At 49.6% G+C, this 23028-nt stretch overlaps 1 protein-coding gene across 1 annotated transcript in view; it reads right to left on the reverse strand.

The window, feature by feature from the left end:
- The window catches only part of LOC311244605 (carbohydrate sulfotransferase 11-like), a 76243-nt gene extending 69920 nt beyond the window's left edge, over nt 1-6323 (reverse strand). The window contains exon 1 of the mRNA XM_084334202.1: nt 6161-6323. Coding sequence (XP_084190328.1) covers nt 6161-6260 — 100 coding nt within the window. The 5' untranslated portion in view covers nt 6261-6323. The remainder of the gene's footprint in view (nt 1-6160) is intronic.
- Nucleotides 6324-23028: the final 16705 nt, after the last annotated feature.

Below are 23028 nucleotides of genomic sequence, written 5' to 3' on the forward strand. Positions count from 1 at the left end.
GTATGTATGTATGTATGTATGTATGTATGTATGTATGTATGTATGTATGTATGTATGTATGTATGTATGTATGTATGTATGTATGTATGTATGTATGTATGTATGTATGTATGTATGTATGCAGGGCCGCCTCAGGTTTTTTTTTTTTTTTTTTTTTTTTTTTTTATTATTTTTTTTTTTTTGCGAGGCCCCCCTTCCCGCGAGGCCCTTTTTCATCACAGACCTAAAATCTAGTTTTGCTTATATGCTTATATATTTCACATTAGACATGTTTGTAGAATGTGTGTGACTTGTTCCTGGCTCTGCGGCTCTGCAGCAGACATACTCACTATTGGAGCTCTGGGGCTCTGCAGCAGACATACTATTGGTTTCAACGAAGGGAGGGGTTACATCATGTGTACGCCGGCGTGCGTCAGCTGCGTTTGACTATTTCGCGCATGCAGCTATGGAGGTTATGCTTAGTTATGCCAGCCAAGAGGAAGAGGACGGTCATTCGGCAGATGGACTGAAGATGAAAGTTGTTGCATGTTAGACAGTTCAGTCAGGCTAGCCATGTCGGCTTAGCTAAAGGCAGGGACAGCTAGTTAGCTTTAGCTACATTATAATATCGAGTGCTAACGTGTGGTTCAGTCGGGATAGCCATGATGATGTCGGCTAGTAGCTAGCTTAGCTAAAGGCTAACTAGCGTTAGCTAACCTAGAGAGAGCGCGTGCAGCATTGTTATGCCAAGATGAAGAGGACGGTCATTCGGCAGATGAACTTCGTCAACTCCACGCGGTTGTCTCCATCCTCTTGGACGTTTGGTGAGTTTTTAATGCACTCTATTCTATTCCCGCCGTGGATATCTCTCTCTCTCTCTCTCGGGAGCCAAACGGGCCGGCTAGCTGTTGTAGCTAATGTTATATTGAGCCAAAGCGGGCCGGCTAGCTAACGTTATATTGAGCCAAACGGGCCGGCTAGCTGTTGTAGTAGCTAACGGTGTGTGGCCTGGTGTCAGTACCTGGCTACTCTATTTGCAGTTAGTCTATTTAGCTGATGTCGGCCATTCCTTGCTACTTTGTTTTCTCTGGTATAGACCCTCTTCTCTTTGGATTTAAGTGTTGATCTTTGTCCTTTTGGATCTATGTATATTCATGTTGCCTTTGTGAAGTTATCTTTTCCTTCTGTTTTGTTTTCCCATTAAAAGTTGAATATCCTTTAGGGGCTCATCTTTGCTTATCTCTCTCATACATGCTCTCTCTCTAACACACACACACAGACATGCTCTCTCTATCTAACACACAAACACACATGCTCTCTCTCTCTCTCTTTCTAACACACACAGACATGCTCTATATCTCTCTCTAACACACAAAATGACATGCTCTCTCTCTATATATTTCTCTCTCTTTCTAACACACATATACATGCTCTCTCTCTAACACACACACACAAACAGACATGCTCTCTCTCTATCTCTCTCTTTCTAACACACACAGACATGCTCTATCTATCTCTCTCTCTCTTCAATTCAAATGGGCTTTATTTCACATTCTTGTATTTTTCCCAGTAGGTATGGGAGTTTTGAGTTATTGTCTATGTTTTCAAAGTCTCTTTGGGTGTTTGCAATTTGTGGGAAGTATGTCTTGGTATAGTGGGCAGGTTGTTAAGAAGTGGAGCTCGGTTTCCACCTCATCTTGTGTGCAGTGGGTCTGTCTTCGCTTGGGAGCCAGGTCTGCCTATGGCGGCCTTTCTCGATGGCTAGGCTGTGCTCGCTGAGTCTGTACCTAGTCAAGGATCTTCTTAGTATTGGGTCAGTCACAGTGCTCAGGTATTCTGCCACTGTGTACTCTCTGTTTAGGGCCAAATAGCATTTCAATTTGCTCTGGTTTTGGGTTGTTTCTTTCCAATGTGTCTCTCTCTCTCTCTCTCTCTGGCCTTGCTCTGGTGAAGGGTCAGGGGCATTGCCGGGTCTGTGCAGCGATAACACTGTATATTGACTGTAGAACAGGAGCGCTCTCTCGCTCTCTCTCTTGCTATATGTTGACTGTATCATGCCGTTTAAATCTCGCACAGGGCCTCGCATTTCTCCCAGGCGGCCCTGGATGTATGTATGTATATGTATGTATGTGTGTGTGTGTGTGTGTTTTTTAATGTTGTACACTGTATTGCTGGTATCCTGACCAGGACTACCTGTAAAAAGAGATTTTATAATCTCAACGGAACTCAGCTGGTTAAATAAAGGTATATTCATTTTAAAACAATAAAGTTGTAAATGTACTGGAACAAAACAAATGTAGTATATTCACCTCATGCACTTCACCACCATCTTTATCTGCTTAGATCGTTATGAAAGCATTTCAATGAGCAAACATATATAGCCTGTTTCAAAACATGAACACTACGGTGGTGGAATCTGACTCAGGTATTCAACAGTGGATTCTACCTGATGTGGTAACTACTTCAGTTATTTAAGTGAAAGGGGAACTCTGTCTCTGTGCACTCCCACTGCATCAAAGCAAACCAATATGGAGGCAAATAGAGGAACTTTCCAGACACCATGGAAAGTAGCCTACATAATGTGTAATAATAATGCAATATTATGTGTAACAACAGGCAATTACTATCAACTAACCAGTAATTACTGTTATCTATAACAGAACTGGTAATCAGTCTAATCACCCTAATGTATGATACGTCTCTGTTGAAGCTTGTAGGATCAGCAGGATGAGGTGGTCATGGTTGTCTCTCTTACTGACTTGATCATGTTGTGGTCTGTTTACCTGTCACTGTTTGTCTGTGTCCTCAGAATACCTAACTACCTACCTAGCTACATACATTTACCTACATATATATATATTTACCTACCTGTCTGTCTGTCTGTCTGTCTGTCTGTCTGTCTGTCTGTCTGTCTGTCTGTCTGTCTGTCTGTCTGTCTGTCTGTCTGTCTGTCTGTCTGTCTGTCTGTCTGTCTGTCTGTCTGTCTGTCTGTCTGTCTGTCTGTCTGTCTGTCTATCTATCTATCTGTTAAAACTTTAATGAAAGAAATTGGATTGGCATTGCTTTAGTCATTGTTGTTCCCAGAGATGAGTCAAATTTAATGACAGCATATAGCTTAACTCTCAAATGTCCAACTAATTGTGACAAATCTATTTGATATGTGTTGCACGTGTGTTGCATGCAGTACCACCATTATTTTATATAGGCTACTCTTAAATATCCTGGCACTTAAACTTAATGTTAGGTCCCCTTGACTGACTCTAGACCTCTTACCTCGTGTTTCTTTTTCTCAGTTCTCTCTAAGCAGAACCACAAATGGGGGCATTACCATCAGACTCTGATGAAAAAAGGTTCTGTATGGCACCAATAAGACTTTTCTTTCAATGGAAAAAATAAATACTAAACAACCAGTAAAAGGTAGGAACACTGTTCTATTCAAAGCAGGGGTTTCTCAGCTGTTTGTCATCCAGAGGACTACCATTTGAAGTGTGTACTATTCCCCAGGGGGCCCAGCCTACTGAAAACATTCTCCCCTACACTCCTGTCATCTGGGGTGGAGACCCCAAAAAGAAAAGAAAACAGGCTTGTGACCCGATCTGCGCCACGGTTTAGGAAACAGCAGGCAGGAGCACAGCCACCGTCAATCACTACTCATTCCTTTCCTTGGAACAGCAGGGAGAGTGTGAGCGAACTCTGAGGAGATAAGAGACGCTCTCCCAAACCCTCCATAAAAAACTGACAACGTGCACCTGAGCGAGGGACTTAGCGCCTAATGGCTCCTTTGCCAGTCGGTACAAGGCGGGTGGATTCTACTGCACAGTTCTCATATATAAGTGCATAGTGAAAACCCTCCCTCCTCCTGAAGCCACTCCCCTGGACGTGTTCAATTCAGGAGCACTGCGAAACATGAGTCTTAAAGGTGCAATAGTTAACATTTTTATGTAGAGTAATTTAAAAACAATAATACATCCACAGAGCTTTTAGAAAGGTGTGGAATAAAGTATTGCTTTCACCCCCCCCCCCAAACAATTATTGATTCATTAATTTATCATTGAAAAAAAATTTGCGGGTCCAAAATGTATGTTGTTGTTTACATATTACAGGCGTGTATCCCCTCCCTACTTCACATTTATCCAAGTGGAACGCTGTCATGGACCTGATTGGATAAATTACATGCCGATGCTCTAGTGCGACATCTAGTGGCTGAATGTTATCTATAGCACCTTTAAAATCGTAGTTTATTATTTTAACAAGTGGGCTGAAAATACAAATGCAATTACAACTGAGCTTCTGTCAAGGTCTTCAATCTAAACAAGGGGAAAAAATATATATTGTAAGACTCACTAAAATAGCGATTTTTTTGGAGTGCACATGTGATGTCATCACAGAGCCTTGCTCTCAGGTGGGACTCATCACAGTTTAACATGTAGGGACAACCCTGAACTCTCATCGCCCTATCTCCCCCTCCCCATTCTATCTCCCTCCCACAACTGCCCACTCATCATCTTTATCCCCCATCACCCCCTCCTCCCAGAACACACCACTCACTTTCATCATCCTGCCTCTCTTTCTCTCCCCTACTCTCTCTTTCTGCTCTCGCCCCTATTATTTATTTCTCTCTCCCCTACTCTCTTTTTCTTTCTCTCTCTCCCCTACTCTCTCCCTACTATTTCCCCCTACTCACTCTCTTTCGCTCTCCTACTCTATCTTTCTCTCTCTCCCCTACACTCTTTCTCTCTCTCTCCCCTACCCACTCTCTCATCTCTCTCTCTCTCTCGCTCTCCTACTCTCTTTCTCTCTCTCCCCTAGTATGTCTCTCTCTCCCTACTCCCTCTCTCTCCTCCTCCACCCATTCTCTCTCGCTCAGCTGTGTCTCTTTCTATCTTTCTATCTCCCCTACTCTCTCTTTCTCTCTCTCACCTAGTATGTCTCTCTCTCCCCTACTCCCTCTCTTCCCTACTCTCTTTCTCTCTCTCTACTATACTCTCTCTTTCTCTCCCTCTGCCCTACTCCCTCTCTTCCCTACTATCTGTCTCTTCCCTACTCTTGCTTTCTCTGTCTCTTCCCTACTCTCTCTTTCTCATCCTTCCACAGAGTTGCCTAATCATTAGTCTTTCTCCTCTAATTAACCACTTGCATGGGTTCATAAATCATCCATTCTCTCTCTCTCTCTCTCTCTCTCTCTCTCTCTCTCCTCTCTCTCTCCTCTCTCTCTCTCTTCTCTCTCTCTCTCCTCTCTCTCTCTCTCTCTCTCTCTCTCTCTCTCTCTCTCTCTCTCTCTCTCTCTCTCTCTCTCCTCTCTCTCTCTCTCTCTCTCTCTCTCTCTCTCTCTCTCTCTCTCTCTCATCTCTCTCTCTTCCAACACTGCAGTCCCCTGTGGCTGATCCATGTTGCTATGTCCACTCCAGACTGACTGCACATGAGAGGAGAGGAGGGGATAAAAGAGGAGAGGTGAGGAGAGGAGAGGTGAGGAGGGCAGGAAAGCTTACGACAAGAGAGAGGTGATGAAAGGAGAGGAGTGGAGAGAGGGTTGGAGGGGAGAGGAGGAGAGAGGAGAGGAGGAGAGAGGGTTGGAGGGGAGAGGAGGAGAGAGGAGAGGAGAGGAGGGGTGAGGAGAGGACAGGAGGAGGGAGGCTGGGTTGAAAAGGTAGAGGAGGGGGTCTCCTGGAGGGGGTTTTGAAACATTCCACTGTTCACAGTAAGCTGATTCATACTGGGGCATCACGCATTCTCTCCTCTCTCCCTCCCTCTTTCATATTGAGACACGTCCCCTCCCCCTCGCCCTCTCTTCTCTATCGCACATGCACGCACGTACAGTCGAGCGCGCGCGCGCACACACACACACACACACACACACACACACACACAAAGCCATGTTGCTAATTGAACTGAAGAGCATGCGTGAGTTGAAAAGAATAGCAGGCAATAGGCTATTGACTCATTAATTAGTGTATAGCAGCAGTAGACTATTGAACCAAGTGGACACATGCAGGGACCCTGTGTGTCCCCAAAACACCACAGGCCCATTATTTAAATTAGTTATAATAAGTTTACCATTCAGGCGACAGTAGAATCTAAAGATTTAGAATGGAAGTTTGCCAGTGACAAGTTTAAATCTTGTGTGTGGCTTGTTATTTCTACTGAACTCCCCCTCAATATGCCCTGCGCGGAGCGGAGCGACTCCCTACCTGCTTAGTGACGCTCTGGAAGTACAAGACGAGGATGAAGAGCGACCCGAGGCAAGTCGCCAGGAACAGGCGTCCCACTCTGGGCATCCTCATCCTGAATCACCGCCCGGTCGTCGTCCTCCTCCTCCCCCGGTGGCTCATGCGAGAGACGGTTCGGGTCGGATGCTCGGGGGGGGGGGGGGGGGGGGGAGAGAGAGAGAAGAGAGAGAGAGAGGAGAGAGAGAGAGAGAGAGAGAGAGAGAGAGAGAGAGAGAGAGAGAGAGAGAGAGAGAGAGGACGCTCCTCCGACGAATGACGGGATATCAAGCGGTCCCTTCGCGGAGGTTTTCGGAAACGTTACACAGTGTTCCCCGTTATGTGTAGCTTCTCCATGGCGACCTGAGGAGAGGAACCACCCGCTATAATAATACGGAACCCGGAGTTTTTGATACAGGAACAAAAAAAAGCATATTATAGGACAACTTCGTCTTCTTCTCCAAAGTCACACAGACATCTATCTATTTGGCAGATCGCTATAGTATTTCTTCAGTTTTCGATGTATTCCTGTTGCTCTCTCTGGGTGGACTGATGCTGTCGGGTTTTTTATGTCACAGGGTTTGAAAGAAAAAAAAACTTCTTCCAACTCAGAAACATCGCGGACGAGGCACTGTGCCGTGACGTCACAATCACCCACCGCCCCCCCCCCCCCCCCCGTTACTTTGTAACAGCTGGAACTGTACATGATGCTGGTTTATTCTTTAAGTAAGTCATATCATATCTGACACAAAAAAAAGCTTTCAACAAGCGAGTCGGTCGTGCCACGCGCAGTTTTGACCAAACCTAGTTGGTATTTATGTTTATTTATTTGCACAATGAAACTAAAACAAAATAACAAAGAAACAAATGTAACATACTTTTTATTTGATAATAAAGGTTTATGAATGTATCTTACCTAACATTGATACAATACAAACACTAATGAAACAACAACTGAAAAACAATGTAAAATAAGCGCCAGTAAATAACCAAGGATATAATATGTAATGGTAAAACATAAAGTATTATATTACACAGTATTATACAGTATTGCCATTATAGCCAAAAGCTTGTTGCCAAAAGCAGGGGGTGGGTGGGGGACACTGTACACTGTACATTGGAATACTGACAAAGCCATACTTGGTACATGTGCTTCATAGAAGGAAGGAAAATAATGTCTGAGTCAGCAGGAAGGGCGCTAGGGGGCGTGTTGAGTAAAATGAAAGTGTGCACTGACCTTGGGTTTTCAACATATACACAATTATTTGATTCAATGGTGGGTTCTGTTTTGTTTTATGCTGCTGGAGTATGGGGTTTTGATGATGCTCCTGAATGTAATGCGATCCAGAACCGGGCCATAAGATACTTTTTAGGAGTCCATAAATACACACCAAAAGGGGCTATAGAAGGGGACATGGGGTGGGATTCTTGCTTGGTCAAGCAAAAGGGTGAAATGGTGAGGTTATGGAACCGCCTGGTCCAGCTGCCAAATGGCAGGGTGACTAAAAAGATTTTTAATTGGGACAGAGCACACGGTCATCCCTGGTCAAGAGAGATGTCTATGATTTTTTCTTCTACTGACTTGAGTATGATTTTTATGAACAATTTGCAGTGTAAGGTTCACATAATTAAAACAAAATTATCAACAATCCATCAGGATAAGTGGAAGGTGGAGATTTTGAAAAAACCTAAACTTAGAAAATATATTGCAATTAAAAATGAGTATTTTACTGAACCTTATGTAATGTTAAACTTAAAGAGAAGACGGAGGTCTCTGTGTGCCCAGTTGAGGTCTGGCACCCTGCCATTGGCTGTGGAAGTGGGTAGATTCCAGGGTAAACCTGAGGAGGAGCGGCTGTGTGTTCTGTGTGATCTGGGAGTGGTGGAGGATGAATATCATTTTGTTTTTTATTGCCCTTTGTACACCACTTTGAGGAGGGCTTTATTTGAACAAATTCAAATTGCAAACCCAGATTTGCTTTGGCAGTCTGAGAGCTGTATGTTGAGTTGTTTTTTTGTGGAGGACATCTTCGGTTTTGCAGGATTTTTGGAGAAGGCATGGCACCTGAGACAAAACACACTGTATCCTATATAATTGTATTTGAATTCACCTTGTTTTTCTGTTTTTCTGTTTATTTACATTGAGTACAGCTTGTGTTATATTACGTTTTATTGTATTTTCTTGTATTTTTCTTTTTTTATGGCCATCTTGGTCTATGTCATTTGTTAAGTAATTGGTAAAGTATATTCTTATATACTTATTGTTATGTGTCTTGTAAGCCCATATGGGCTGGGCATACATCTGTATGTAAGACACGAAAATAAAAAATATCAAATCAAATCAAATCAACTTGGTCATTTACTGTACAACTGGGTTAGGACATTTGCGGGGGCCAGTTTCGAATGAGAGTGTTTTTGAAAGTGGGTAGTGATTCACAGGGCCGCCTCAGGGGGTGTGCGAGCAGTGCGGTCGCACAGGGCCTCGCGGGAAGGGGGGCCTCGCAAAATAATAAAAAAAATAAAATAATTTTTTTTTTTTTTTTTTTTTTGCGAGGCCCCCCTTCCCGCGAGGCCCTTTTTCACCACAGACCTAAAATCTAGTTTTGCTTATATGCTTATATATTTCACATTAGACACGTTTGTAGAATGTGTCTGACTTGTTCCTGGGTCTGCAGTGACATACTATTGGTTTCAACGAAGGGAGCTCTGGGGCTCTGCAGCAGACATACTATTTGTAACTGAGGGGTACAATTCCCTGACTGTATTAATCAAGTACTGATATCATTGAATCACTACCGACTTGTACATTACTGGCCAACACCGTACAAAGGTATTCTAGATGACGACACTCGCACAATAACAGGTTTTCCACACAAAATACTCGGTTAGAATATTTATTACATAAAAGGGAGATATTAGATTACATCACTTTGGTCAATTGCGCTTATAAGGCAAATAGAATGTGCATAGGTAATCAATAGTAAATATTAAGGATGATCTCTATGGTGCTCTGGGAAAGGGGGGTACTACCGGTTGTAAGCCAGCAGAGGGGGCCAAAGCTCTATGCAAGTCAATGGTTCACGGGGGCAATATCACCCCTGGAGCAGTGGGGATAGGCAACCTGGTCCCAGGATGCGCGCCGTGTAGGTGAGAGCCGTGGAGTCTCTGCTCCGGCAGAGACGGGCTCGAGTGGAGGTCCTCACGGTAGATGTGTAGTTCCCACAGCGGCAGTGGGCAGACGGTTCTGCTCCAGCCGCCACAGTCAAAGCACTGAAGAATAATCCTTGCCGGAAAGTGGCTCTGCTGGCGGGGTAAATCCTCCGTGTTGCGCGGTAGTGCGCGGTGGTTCAGAGTTGAACTTGACGTTGGTCTCTCCTATTTGCACGCGGCTATAAGTGCTCTGTATAGACGCACAATTACTCACTTCACGTGGTCTTTGACTCGTAATGAAGGCTTTTACTAGTAAATAGCGAACGGTACCTTGAACAAAGGTATTAGGATAACACGATTCTATCTTGGGCGATACGAGCCCTGCTATACCGCACGTTACGTAGTGGGTAAGGCTTTACTTGGTAACTGAACCAGACTGAACTGAAGGCGAACTGAAAGGGAACTGCAAGGGGGGTTCTACATTTCTTGCGCCATATATATATGTACCGTGAACAAATAGTACCTATCTCATTTCTGTCGCCTCTCGGTCTCGTAGCCATGGGCGAAAGCGGGCATGCTTGGGCAAGTCCCTGGCGGTAGCTTTCAAGTCAGCTCGAGGGGGCAAGGCTTTACTCGGTACCTGGCGCCAGGGGATCGCTTCCAATAGGGGGATGAATATTATGGTCTGTCCTGCTAGACTAAAGGGATATTCAGTGCATATTGTACAAAGAATATACAAGGGATATCAAACGATATACAAATATTATACATGGGATCTCAGGCATTAAATATATATATTCGGTTTAATCTGACCCTTTGTAACAGCCGCCCCCTAATTAGTCCCACCTAATTAGCTAAGCAGGGGCAGATTAACCGCACTGTCCACTACTCAATGTCTGTGAGGGGTCGGGCAGTTCACAAAGTCAGGGGTCATGGTCGTCATTAGGCAAGTCGGGGAGCCTTGGCGGCTCGATCAGCCTCGCCACGGGTCGGTTGTAGATCCGCCCTTGGCCGAGCACTTCTGCCACTCTGACCTTTCCGTCGGTACCAGTGGTCACTTTGCTTACGCGGCCGGCCGGCCACGCAACTCGGGGTGGTGACTGGTCTATGGTCATGACGACTGGACGGGATGAAGGGGGGCTTAGGAGGAAGCGGGCCTGAGACTGCTTTGATCTGGGCTTGGCTGTGCTTTCTCCTCCTCCGTCTGTTTCTCTTGTTCGCTCTGTACCCCGTGTGAGGAGGGGCCGGTCCCGGCCGCCCCGTCAAGGAGTCGCTTGGGGTGCTGGGTTCGAGGTCAGCTACGTCTGAAGCGCAGCTGAGGGGGGTGGAGTTCCGAACTCCCTTTGGTACCCACGGTTCTCTCACGGGCCTCTCGCTTAATGTCAATAGCCTCTGCTGTATGGGGGAGAGGCCGGTGTCTTCTTCTGTGTGTAGGCAGCTAGTGGCTGCTGTTCGGCTGAGAGATTTAGCGAGGGGGCCTTGTAATGTCCACCCTAGGCGGGTCTCGACTGCTGCAGGACAGCCTCGGGTTCCGGTATGGACCCGGTCTATCGGGACGATGAGGTCTGCATGGTCGGAACCTATCAACAGGGTCGGGGTCGCGCCGTCTATGAGCGGGATAGGTAGTTGACGCAGGTGCGCACACTTATCCATCAGCTGTGGGATGGGGTAGGTGTACTGTGATAGTCCTATTTCTTGGCTGGTGAAAGCATTTGTGATCTTGTACCGTCGCTCTGGCTGCCCGCTTGCTGCGATGGTGAAGGAGACATTCTCGCCCTTTATCGTCTTTAAATCTCTTCTTATTGTCCGAATCGTCATTTGGTTCTCGCTCCCCCGCAGTCCCAGCTGGGCCGCAGCGGACGCGAGCAGGAGGGTCTTCTCTGACCCGTCATCAAGGACGGCGTAAGTGTCCATGACTTTGTCCCCGTGGCTCAGGAGCACTCTGACCACTTTGAGGAGCACTCGGGGGGTCTCGCTGTGCTGGTCAATGTGGAGCACTCCTGTGGGTGGTGACGTAGACTCTATGTGGTACGAGTCGCACCTTGTCCGCCAGTGTCTGCCGTGGCAGTCGGGACAGAAGGGAGCGGTCTGGTGGAACTTTGGTTCTGGTGCCACCGCCTCGGCGTGGTACATGACCGCGACGGGCCCACTCTGTTGTCCTGGGTGACGCTTGTTGATGTTGTGCAGGACCTCCAGGTGGGTGCCACCGCACCTGCTGCACTTTTTCTTCAGGTGGCACTCAGCTGCTAGGTGGCTGCGCGCGCAGCGGAAGCAGCGGCGGTGGTCCTTGACCCACTGGCTCACATCATCCGTGGTCAGCTTCTTGAAATCTTCGCACTGATGGAGCCGATGTTCTCCCGCACAGTACTGGCACTCAATCTTCCACTGGTCCTCTTTCGTCGAGGGGGTGTTGTGGTTGGAGTGCTGCGGTACTGACTCTGATTGGTGCATGACAGTCACCGATCTTCTTCCATCATTTATTCTCCTGGGTCCTTCTCTGGAGCCAGGGGTGCTCCGTCCGAATGTATCTAGCCGTAAGCTGCTGACTTCTCTCGCCAGGAAGTCGGCTAGATCGAGGAGGTTCGGTTCGGGGCCATTAGGGTCTCGGTGGTCTCTCTGCCGCCTAAAGCGCTCCTGTCGGGCGGGCGGTAGCTTCTCCAAGATCCTCTCTGCATTTGAGTTGGCGTATAGTTCATGCCTACCCCTTTCCCTCTGCGCTCCCAGCATCCCTACCAGGGACTGCACTCTGATGGACAGGTCGTCCAGTGCTCGATTGTCTGTGGCTGGGGGTAGGCGGTCAATATGCCTTATCTCTTCTATCACGTAATCCCATATACGTCCATATCTCTGGTCCAGCGCTGCAAGGGCCGCTGTGTATGGTGTCGAAGAGGAGGCGTAGGCCAGCGCTATATTGTGCGCTCGCGGTACTTTCAGGTGATTCAGTAATATTGCATACTTGTGGCGTTCATCAGCGACATCCACCATCATTGTCTCTAGGCACATCCGGAGCTCCGTGTACTGTGCTCGATTCTCATAGACGAAGTCTGGGATTGACGGCGTGGCAATGTATGACGCTGTGGGTGACTGATACATCGGTGAGCGTTGGGGGAGGGGCCTCCTCGGCGAGTCTCCTCTGGCGTGTCGTCTTGGGCTGGTACTTGGTGGGTACCGAAGGTCGGGTACCCAGGTGCTGTTCCTCGGGGCTGGCGGTGCGTCAAACTCACCCGTGAGTTGAGTCGGGGGTTTGTAGCGCAGGGCCTCGGGGCTGACTTCTGGGCTGTACTGGACCTCCTGGTCCTGAGTACGTGGCTGCGGGTCGGGGCTGTACTGGGCCTCCTGGGCCAGAGCACGTTGCTGCTGGTCGGCTTGACACCCCTCCTCTTCCTCCTCCTCTTCCTCTGCTAGGACCTGGAGTCGTCTGCTCAGTCTCTCGGCGTGGTCCGGTTCCGTTACCCGGTTGCTGGGTCTCGTATGGACCGGCTGGGGAGGGGGTTCGGAGACGTGGACAGGCTCCTCCTGTAGGCGGGGTTTGGAGACTTGGACAGGATCCTCCTGTGGGCGGGGTCCCGGGTCGCTTCGTCGGGTAGGGGAATGTGTCCTAGACCCATGTCTTGACGACCTCTGAGAGCTCCGTGCGGAGTGAGGGGGTGTCGCCATGGCAACCAGTTTGTCCATCAGCTCCGCCTGCATCCGGTCGCGCTCTGCCTCGCGCCGGGCATGGGCTGCGTCGCGCGCTGCTTCGCGCTGGGCATTGGCGGCGTCGCGCTGCGCATTGGCGCTGGTCTGGGCAGCGTCGCGCTGTGCGTTGGCGACGTCGCGCTGGGCATTGGCGCTGACATGGGCGGCGTGGAGCTGTGCATTTGCGGCGTCGGCGCGGCTTCTCTCGACGTCGCGCTGGGCATTGGCGCTGGCATGGGCGGCGTCGCGCGGCTTCTCTCGACGTTCTCTTCTGTCTGGAGGCGTCTGGTCTCCAGTCTTATTCGGTCGTCCTCGCTCCTTTGTTGCGCCTGGAAGCGCTCTCGCTCACCTGCGTAATGTTCGCGCTCGCACGTCTGTTGCGCTTGAAGTCGATCGCGTTCGGTGGAGGCTGCCAGGGTGGCGATGAGTGCCTGCGCCAGCATCTTGTCCGCCTCGCTGGGGGAAGACGCCGTTCGGGGCGATCGGCTCCCGGCAGTACTTGTTGGAGATCCATTCTCCGGTTGCGTACCGAGGAGATCCGTCTCCTGGGTGCGCGTCTCTTTAGGGTTGTCTTCCTCCCGGGGCTGATCGGGGGCTATTTCTTCGGTATTGTCTGGGGGTAAAGTCGTGTCAGTTCCCTCCTGGTCCCCACCGTGAGCTTGGTCAGTTACATTAGCACCCACTAGGGCCTCGGTTGGCGGGGTAACCTGGTTGTTAAGGTCGGACATAATTTTACTTTCTACTTTTTCCGCGTTTAACTTCCCTTTAAAGCTAGGTATTGGACTGACAGAGTATGCCTCTAGGTAGGGAGGTGGCTGTCGTCTGCGCTGCGGGCGATCTAGCTTAGGAGAACCGTTTGTGGAGTGTTCGTCATCGGCCATGCCAATATTAATATTATATTAATATTACGCTAATTATTATCTCGGCTATCGAAGGACCAATTGTAACTGAGGGGTACAATTCCCTGACTGTATTAATCAAGTACTGATATCATTGAATCACTACCGACTTGTACATTACTGGCCAACACCGTACAAAGGTATTCTAGATGACGACACTCGCACAATAACAGGTTTTCCACACAAAATACTCGGTTAGAATATTTATTACATAAAAGGGAGATATTAGATTACATCACTTTGGTCAATTGCGCTTATAAGGCAAATAGAATGTGCATAGGTAATCAATAGTAAATATTAAGGATGATCTCTATGGTGCTCTGGGAAAGGGGGGTACTACCGGTTGTAAGCCAGCAGAGGGGGCCAAAGCTCTATGCAAGTCAATGGTTCACGGGGGCAATATCACCCCTGGAGCAGTGGGGATAGGCAACCTGGTCCCAGGATGCGCGCCGTGTAGGTGAGAGCCGTGGAGTCTCTGCTCCGGCAGAGACGGGCTCAAGTGGAGGTCCTCACGGTAGATGTGTAGTTCCCACAGCGGCAGTGGGCAGACGGTTCTGCTCCAGCCGCCACAGTCAAAGCACTGAAGAATAATCCTTGCCGGAAAGTGGCTCTGCTGGCGGGGTAAATCCTCCGTGTTGCGCGGTAGTGCGCGGTGGTTCAGAGTTGAACTTGACGTTGGTCTCTCCTATTTGCACGCGGCTATAAGTGCTCTGTATAGACGCACAATTACTCACTTCACGTGGTCTTTGACTCGTAATGAAGGCTTTTACTAGTAAATAGCGAACGGTACCTTGAACAAAGGTATTAGGATAACACGATTCTATCTTGGGCGATACAAGCCCTGCTATACCGCACGTTACGTAGTGGGTAAGGCTTTACTTGGTAACTGAACCAGACTGAACTGAAGGCGAACTGAAAGGGAACTGCAAGGGGGGTTCTACATTTCGTGCGCCATATATATATGTACCGTGAACAAATAGTACCTATCTCATTTCTGTCGCCTCTCGGTCTCGTAGCCATGGGCGAAAGCGGGCATGCTTGGGCAAGTCCCTGGCGGTAGCTTTCAAGTCAGCTCGAGGGGGCAAGGCTTTACTCGGTACCTGGCGCCAGGGGATCGCTTCCAATAGGGGGATGAATATTATGGTCTGTCCTGCTAGACTAAAGGGATATTCAGTGCATATTGTACAAAGAATATACAAGGGATATCAAACGATATACAAATATTATACATGGGATCTCAGGCATTAAATATATATATTCGGTTTAATCTGACCCTTTGTAACAGCCGCCCCCTAATTAGTCCCACCTAATTAGCTAAGCAGGGGCAGATTAACCGCACTGTCCACTACTCAATGTCTGTGAGGGGTCGGGCAGTTCACAAAGTCAGGGGTCATGGTCGTCATTAGGCAAGTCGGGGAGCCTTGGCGGCTCGATCAGCCTCGCCACGGGTCGGTTGTAGATCCGCCCTTGGCCGAGCACTTCTGCCACTCTGACCTTTCCGTCGGTACCAGTGGTCACTTTGCTTACGCGGCCGGCCGGCCACGCAACTCGGGGTGGTGACTGGTCTATGGTCATGACGACTGGACGGGATGAAGGGGGGCTTAGGAGGAAGCGGGCCTGAGACTGCTTTGATCTGGGCTTGGCTGTGCTTTCTCCTCCTCCGTCTGTTTCTCTTGTTCGCTCTGTACCCCGTGTGAGGAGGGGCCGGTCCCGGCCGCCCCGTCAAGGAGTCGCTTGGGGTGCTGGGTTCGAGGTCAGCTACGTCTGAAGCGCAGCTGAGGGGGGTGGAGTTCCGAACTCCCTTTGGTACCCACGGTTCTCTCACGGGCCTCTCGCTTAATGTCAATAGCCTCTGCTGTATGGGGGAGAGGCCGGTGTCTTCTTCTGTGTGTAGGCAGCTAGTGGCTGCTGTTCGGCTGAGAGATTTAGCGAGGGGGCCTTGTAATGTCCACCCTAGGCGGGTCTCGACTGCTGCAGGACAGCCTCGGGTTCCGGTATGGACCCGGTCTATCGGGACGATGAGGTCTGCATGGTCGGAACCTATCAACAGGGTCGGGGTCGCGCCGTCTATGAGCGGGATAGGTAGTTGACGCAGGTGCGCACACTTATCCATCAGCTGTGGGATGGGGTAGGTGTACTGTGATAGTCCTATTTCTTGGCTGGTGAAAGCATTTGTGATCTTGTACCGTCGCTCTGGCTGCCCGCTTGCTGCGATGGTGAAGGAGACATTCTCGCCCTTTATCGTCTTTAAATCTCTTCTTATTGTCCGAATCGTCATTTGGTTCTCGCTCCCCCGCAGTCCCAGCTGGGCCGCAGCGGACGCGAGCAGGAGGGTCTTCTCTGACCCGTCATCAAGGACGGCGTAAGTGTCCATGACTTTGTCCCCGTGGCTCAGGAGCACTCTGACCACTTTGAGGAGCACTCGGGGGGTCTCGCTGTGCTGGTCAATGTGGAGCACTCCTGTGGGTGGTGACGTAGACTCTATGTGGTACGAGTCGCACCTTGTCCGCCAGTGTCTGCCGTGGCAGTCGGGACAGAAGGGAGCGGTCTGGTGGAACTTTGGTTCTGGTGCCACCGCCTCGGCGTGGTACATGACCGCGACGGGCCCACTCTGTTGTCCTGGGTGACGCTTGTTGATGTCGTGCAGGACCTCCAGGTGGGTGCCACCGCACCTGCTGCACTTTTTCTTCAGGTGGCACTCAGCTGCTAGGTGGCTGCGCGCGCAGCGGAAGCAGCGGCGGTGGTCCTTGACCCACTGGCTCACATCATCCGTGGTCAGCTTCTTGAAATCTTCGCACTGATGGAGCCGATGTTCTCCCGCACAGTACTGGCACTCAATCTTCCACTGGTCCTCTTTCGTCGAGGGGGTGTTGTGGTTGGAGTGCTGCGGTACTGACTCTGATTGGTGCATGACAGTCACCGATCTTCTTCCATCATTTATTCTCCTGGGTCCTTCTCTGGAGCCAGGGGTGCTCCGTCCGAATGTATCTAGCCGTAAGCTGCTGACTTCTCTCGCCAGGAAGTCGGCTAGATCGAGGAGGTTCGGTTCGGGGCCATTAGGGTCTCGGTGGTCTCTCTGCCGCCTAAAGCGCTCCTGTCGGGCGGGCGGTAGCTTCTCCAAGATCCTCTCTGCATTTGAGTTGGCGTATAGTTCATGCCTACCCCTTTCCCTCTGCGCTCCCAGCATCCCTACCAGGGACTGCACTCTGATGGACAGGTCGTCCAGTGCTCGATTGTCTGTGGCTGGGGGTAGGCGGTCAATATGCCTTATCTCTTCTATCACGTAATCCCATATACGTCCATATCTCTGGTCCAGCGCTGCAAGGGCCGCTGTGTATGGTGTCGAAGAGGAGGCGTAGGCCAGCGCTATATTGTGCGCTCGCGGTACTTTCAGGTGATTCAGTAATATTGCATACTTGTGGCGTTCATCAGCGACATCCACCATCATTGTCTCTAGGCACATCCGGAGCTCCGTGTACTGTGCTCGATTCTCATAGACGAAGTCTGGGATTGACGGCGTGGCAATGTATGACGCTGTGGGTGACTGATACATCGGTGAGCGTTGGGGGAGGGGCCTCCTCGGCGAGTCTCCTCTGGCGTGTCGTCTTGGGCTGGTACTTGGTGGGTACCGAAGGTCGGGTACCCAGGTGCTGTTCCTCGGGGCTGGCGGTGCGTCAAACTCACCCGTGAGTTGAGTCGGGGGTTTGTAGCGCAGGGCCTCGGGGCTGACTTCTGGGCTGTACTGGACCTCCTGGTCCTGAGTACGTGGCTGCGGGTCGGGGCTGTACTGGGCCTCCTGGGCCAGAGCACGTTGCTGCTGGTCGGCTTGACACCCCTCCTCTTCCTCCTCCTCTTCCTCTGCTAGGACCTGGAGTCGTCTGCTCAGTCTCTCGGCGTGGTCCGGTTCCGTTACCCGGTTGCTGGGTCTCGTATGGACCGGCTGGGGAGGGGGTTCGGAGACGTGGACAGGCTCCTCCTGTAGGCGGGGTTTGGAGACTTGGACAGGATCCTCCTGTGGGCGGGGTCCCGGGTCGCTTCGTCGGGTAGGGGAATGTGTCCTAGACCCATGTCTTGACGACCTCTGAGAGCTCCGTGCGGAGTGAGGGGGTGTCGCCATGGCAACCAGTTTGTCCATCAGCTCCGCCTGCATCCGGTCGCGCTCTGCCTCGCGCCGGGCATGGGCTGCGTCGCGCGCTGCTTCGCGCTGGGCATTGGCGGCGTCGCGCTGCGCATTGGCGCTGGTCTGGGCAGCGTCGCGCTGTGCGTTGGCGACGTCGCGCTGGGCATTGGCGCTGACATGGGCGGCGTGGAGCTGTGCATTTGCGGCGTCGGCGCGGCTTCTCTCGACGTCGCGCTGGGCATTGGCGCTGGCATGGGCGGCGTCGCGCGGCTTCTCTCGACGTTCTCTTCTGTCTGGAGGCGTCTGGTCTCCAGTCTTATTCGGTCGTCCTCGCTCCTTTGTTGCGCCTGGAAGCGCTCTCGCTCACCTGCGTAATGTTCGCGCTCGCACGTCTGTTGCGCTTGAAGTCGATCGCGTTCGGTGGAGGCTGCCAGGGTGGCGATGAGTGCCTGCGCCAGCATCTTGTCCGCCTCGCTGGGGGAAGACGCCGTTCGGGGCGATCGGCTCCCGGCAGTACTTGTTGGAGATCCATTCTCCGGTTGCGTACCGAGGAGATCCGTCTCCTGGGTGCGCGTCTCTTTAGGGTTGTCTTCCTCCCGGGGCTGATCGGGGGCTATTTCTTCGGTATTGTCTGGGGGTAAAGTCGTGTCAGTTCCCTCCTGGTCCCCACCGTGAGCTTGGTCAGTTACATTAGCACCCACTAGGGCCTCGGTTGGCGGGGTAACCTGGTTGTTAAGGTCGGACATAATTTTACTTTCTACTTTTTCCGCGTTTAACTTCCCTTTAAAGCTAGGTATTGGACTGACAGAGTATGCCTCTAGGTAGGGAGGTGGCTGTCGTCTGCGCTGCGGGCGATCTAGCTTAGGAGAACCGTTTGTGGAGTGTTCGTCATCGGCCATGCCAATATTAATATTATATTAATATTACGCTAATTATTATCTCGGCTATCGAAGGACCAATTGTAACTGAGGGGTACAATTCCCTGACTGTATTAATCAAGTACTGATATCATTGAATCACTACCGACTTGTACATTACTGGCCAACACCGTACAAAGGTATTCTAGATGACGACACTCGCACAATAACAGGTTTTCCACACAAAATACTCGGTTAGAATATTTATTACATAAAAGGGAGATATTAGATTACATCACTTTGGTCAATTGCGCTTATAAGGCAAATAGAATGTGCATAGGTAATCAATAGTAAATATTAAGGATGATCTCTATGGTGCTCTGGGAAAGGGGGGTACTACCGGTTGTAAGCCAGCAGAGGGGGCCAAAGCTCTATGCAAGTCAATGGTTCACGGGGGCAATATCACCCCTGGAGCAGTGGGGATAGGCAACCTGGTCCCAGGATGCGCGCCGTGTAGGTGAGAGCCGTGGAGTCTCTGCTCCGGCAGAGACGGGCTCGAGTGGAGGTCCTCACGGTAGATGTGTAGTTCCCACAGCGGCAGTGGGCAGACGGTTCTGCTCCAGCCGCCACAGTCAAAGCACTGAAGAATAATCCTTGCCGGAAAGTGGCTCTGCTGGCGGGGTAAATCCTCCGTGTTGCGCGGTAGTGCGCGGTGGTTCAGAGTTGAACTTGACGTTGGTCTCTCCTATTTGCACGCGGCTATAAGTGCTCTGTATAGACGCACAATTACTCACTTCACGTGGTCTTTGACTCGTAATGAAGGCTTTTACTAGTAAATAGCGAACGGTACCTTGAACAAAGGTATTAGGATAACACGATTCTATCTTGGGCGATACAAGCCCTGCTATACCGCACGTTACGTAGTGGGTAAGGCTTTACTTGGTAACTGAACCAGACTGAACTGAAGGCGAACTGAAAGGGAACTGCAAGGGGGGTTCTACATTTCGTGCGCCATATATATATGTACCGTGAACAAATAGTACCTATCTCATTTCTGTCGCCTCTCGGTCTCGTAGCCATGGGCGAAAGCGGGCATGCTTGGGCAAGTCCCTGGCGGTAGCTTTCAAGTCAGCTCGAGGGGGCAAGGCTTTACTCGGTACCTGGCGCCAGGGGATCGCTTCCAATAGGGGGATGAATATTATGGTCTGTCCTGCTAGACTAAAGGGATATTCAGTGCATATTGTACAAAGAATATACAAGGGATATCAAACGATATACAAATATTATACATGGGATCTCAGGCATTAAATATATATATTCGGTTTAATCTGACCCTTTGTAACACTATTGGTTTCAACGAAGGGAGCGGAGTGGCTCTGCAGCAGACATACTATTGGTTTCAACAAAGGGAGCGGAGTGGTTACTTACATCATGTGTAGTACGCCGTGCGTTTGACTATTTCGCGCGTGCAGCTTTTGACTATTATGCTTAGTTATGCCAGCCAACTCGAAGAGGTCGGTCATTATCAGTCGGTCGGTCACCAAGGAACGTTGACGAAAGGCGGGACAAATGGCCGGAGCCTTGTCATGATGCAGTCGGGATATAGCCATGATGATGTCGGCTAGTAGCTAGCTTAGCTAAAGGCTATCTAGCATTAGCTAACCTAGAGACATGCAGCCAAGATGAAGAGGATGGTCGTTTGGCAGATGAACTTCGTCAACTCCACGCGGTTGTCTCCATCCTCTTGGACGTTTGGTGAGTTTTTAACCTATTCTATTAACTCTATTCTATTCCCGCCGTGGACATCGCTCTCTCTCTCTCTCTCTGGAGCTAAACTGGCCGACTAGCTGTTGTAGTACTACTAGTAGCTAACGGTGTGTGGCCTGGTGTCAGCACCTGTATGTAGCCGCATAGCTTGCTTCTGCGTTAGCTAATGGTTAGCGATAGCCTGGTTGAGCTAACTGTTAGCCAGTTAGCTGTTTAGCTTCGACGTTAGCTGCCGGCTGCGCTCGGCTGGGAACGTTCGTTTGATGCTATCAGTTAGCCTTGAGTTAGCTGTTAGCTTGTGCTACGACCATTGACATTAGCCGTGAGAATAGCAGGGGGTTCTGGCACTCTGACTACGACATCATCTTTGACAGAAGATGTAGTCGGGCCTGCACCATGACAAGGCTCTGGCCATAGCTTATTTTTGTCCCGACAGCGAGAGGCCTTTCGTCAACGTGGAGACCTGTGTTGTGGCCTTTCGCCCTGCGTTCCTTGGTGCAGGTAAGATTAATGAAAATGTCATGACATTACCCCACTCTTCCTTCCTTCCCCTCCCGAATGTTTTGTTAATAACGATGTTTTTTTCCAGGCAAAACATATGTTACTTCACAACATTTGGAGATACGACATGTGCTGTGTGTGAATTCATTTGTTCGTTTGTGTAGCTTGGGTAGCGTTGGGCCGTTGGCCAAAGCTGTGTGTGGCCTGGTGTCAGTAGCCTACCTGGCTAGCCTTTAGCTGTCGGCCATTGGCTCCTTGCTGCTTTGTTTTCTCTTGGTATAGACCCTCTTCTCTTTGGATTTAAGTGTTGATCTTTGTCCTTTTGGATCTATGTATATTCATGTTGCCTTTGTGAAGTTATCTTTTCCTTCTGTTTTGTTCTTTCATTAAAAGTTGAATATCCTTTAGGGGGTCATCTTTGCTTATCTCTCTCATACATGCTCTCTCTCTAACACACATGCTCTCTCTCTCTCTCTTTCTAACACACACAGTCTGCCTATGGCGGCCTTTCTCGATGGCTAGGCTGTGCTCGCTGAGTCTGTATCTGTACCTAGTCAAGGATCTTCAGTCACAGTGCTCAGGTATTCTGCCACTGTGTACTCTCTGTTTAGGGCCAAATAGCATTTCAATTTCTTTCCAATGTGTCTCTCTCTGTACACTGTATATTGACTGTAGAACGGGAGCTCTCTCTCGCTCTCTCTCTTGCTATATGTTGACTGTATCATGCCCAGCCTCGGGCAGCGCTATTATTTACAAATATGTTGACTGTATAAAAAAATATATATATATATATATATATATATATATATACATTTTTTTTACCTTTGGGGGGGGGGGGGGGGGGGGGGGGGGGGGGCTCGCGTTTAAATCTCGCACAGGGCCTCGCATTTCTCCCAGGCGGCCCTGGTGATTCACATTCCTTTACAGCTTTGGGTAGGGCGTTCCTGCGGGCAGATCCGCGATGCGTTTATTTAAACTTTATTTAACAGATTGCAGAATGGGTATAGTACAGTACAGCTCTAATGGGTCCCCCATTTTCAATTAATCATAAATGTACAGTTCCCTCCCCCTTGTATATATTTACTGTATGTCACAAATGTAACAGTACTGCATTGAGTATGTCATAAATGTCATTATGAATTGAAAATGGGGGACCCTGATGTAAACAAGACGAATGTCTTTCTCTGGTCTGCATCCCCCCAACAATTGTGTGTATTGAGCTGTACTGTACTGTACCCATTCTGCAATCTGTTAATAAAGTTTTCAATCAATCAATCAATCCCGCACAGTGCAATACTCCAATTCAGCCATTGGGTGGGTGGCGCTGCTGAGCGGGCCGCGTGTATACTTTCCGCAACGGAGTTCGGTTTCCGGGTTCCTCTGATTGGCCGCGACCCCCACGTGACCCGCCCCCCTATCCACCGCTGCCACGCGCGGCAGAGCGAGCGGCCATGGACTTGACTTTCGCTTTCAATTTGACGCTCGCTTCTTGAGACTTACGCTTTGCTCGCTGCTGTTTAATAATATTGTCGCTTTTCACATCGCGTGCTCTTGTGCAGTCATCTAGTTAAAGACAGTAGAGGTTGGCGTCAGTGTAAGTTAGTGTTGTGTTCATTCATAGTTAAAGACAGTAGAGGTTGGCGTCAGTGTAAGTTAGTGTTGTGTTCATTCATAGTTAAAGACAGTAGAGGTTGGCGTCACTGTCTGTGTAAGTTAGTGTTGTGTTCATTCATAGTTAAAGACAGTAGAGGTTGGCGTCACTGTCTGTGTAAGTTAGTGTTGTGTTCATTCATAGTTAAAGACAGTAGAGGTTGAGTATGTTTTTTTTTTTTAACAAACGTTTTTTATTTTCCCTTTTTTTACATGAAACAAGA

Source organism: Notolepis coatsorum, assembly GCF_963971535.1.
Source record: "Notolepis coatsorum genome assembly, chromosome: 17".
NCBI classification, from domain to species: Eukaryota; Metazoa; Chordata; class Actinopteri; order Aulopiformes; family Paralepididae; genus Notolepis; species Notolepis coatsorum.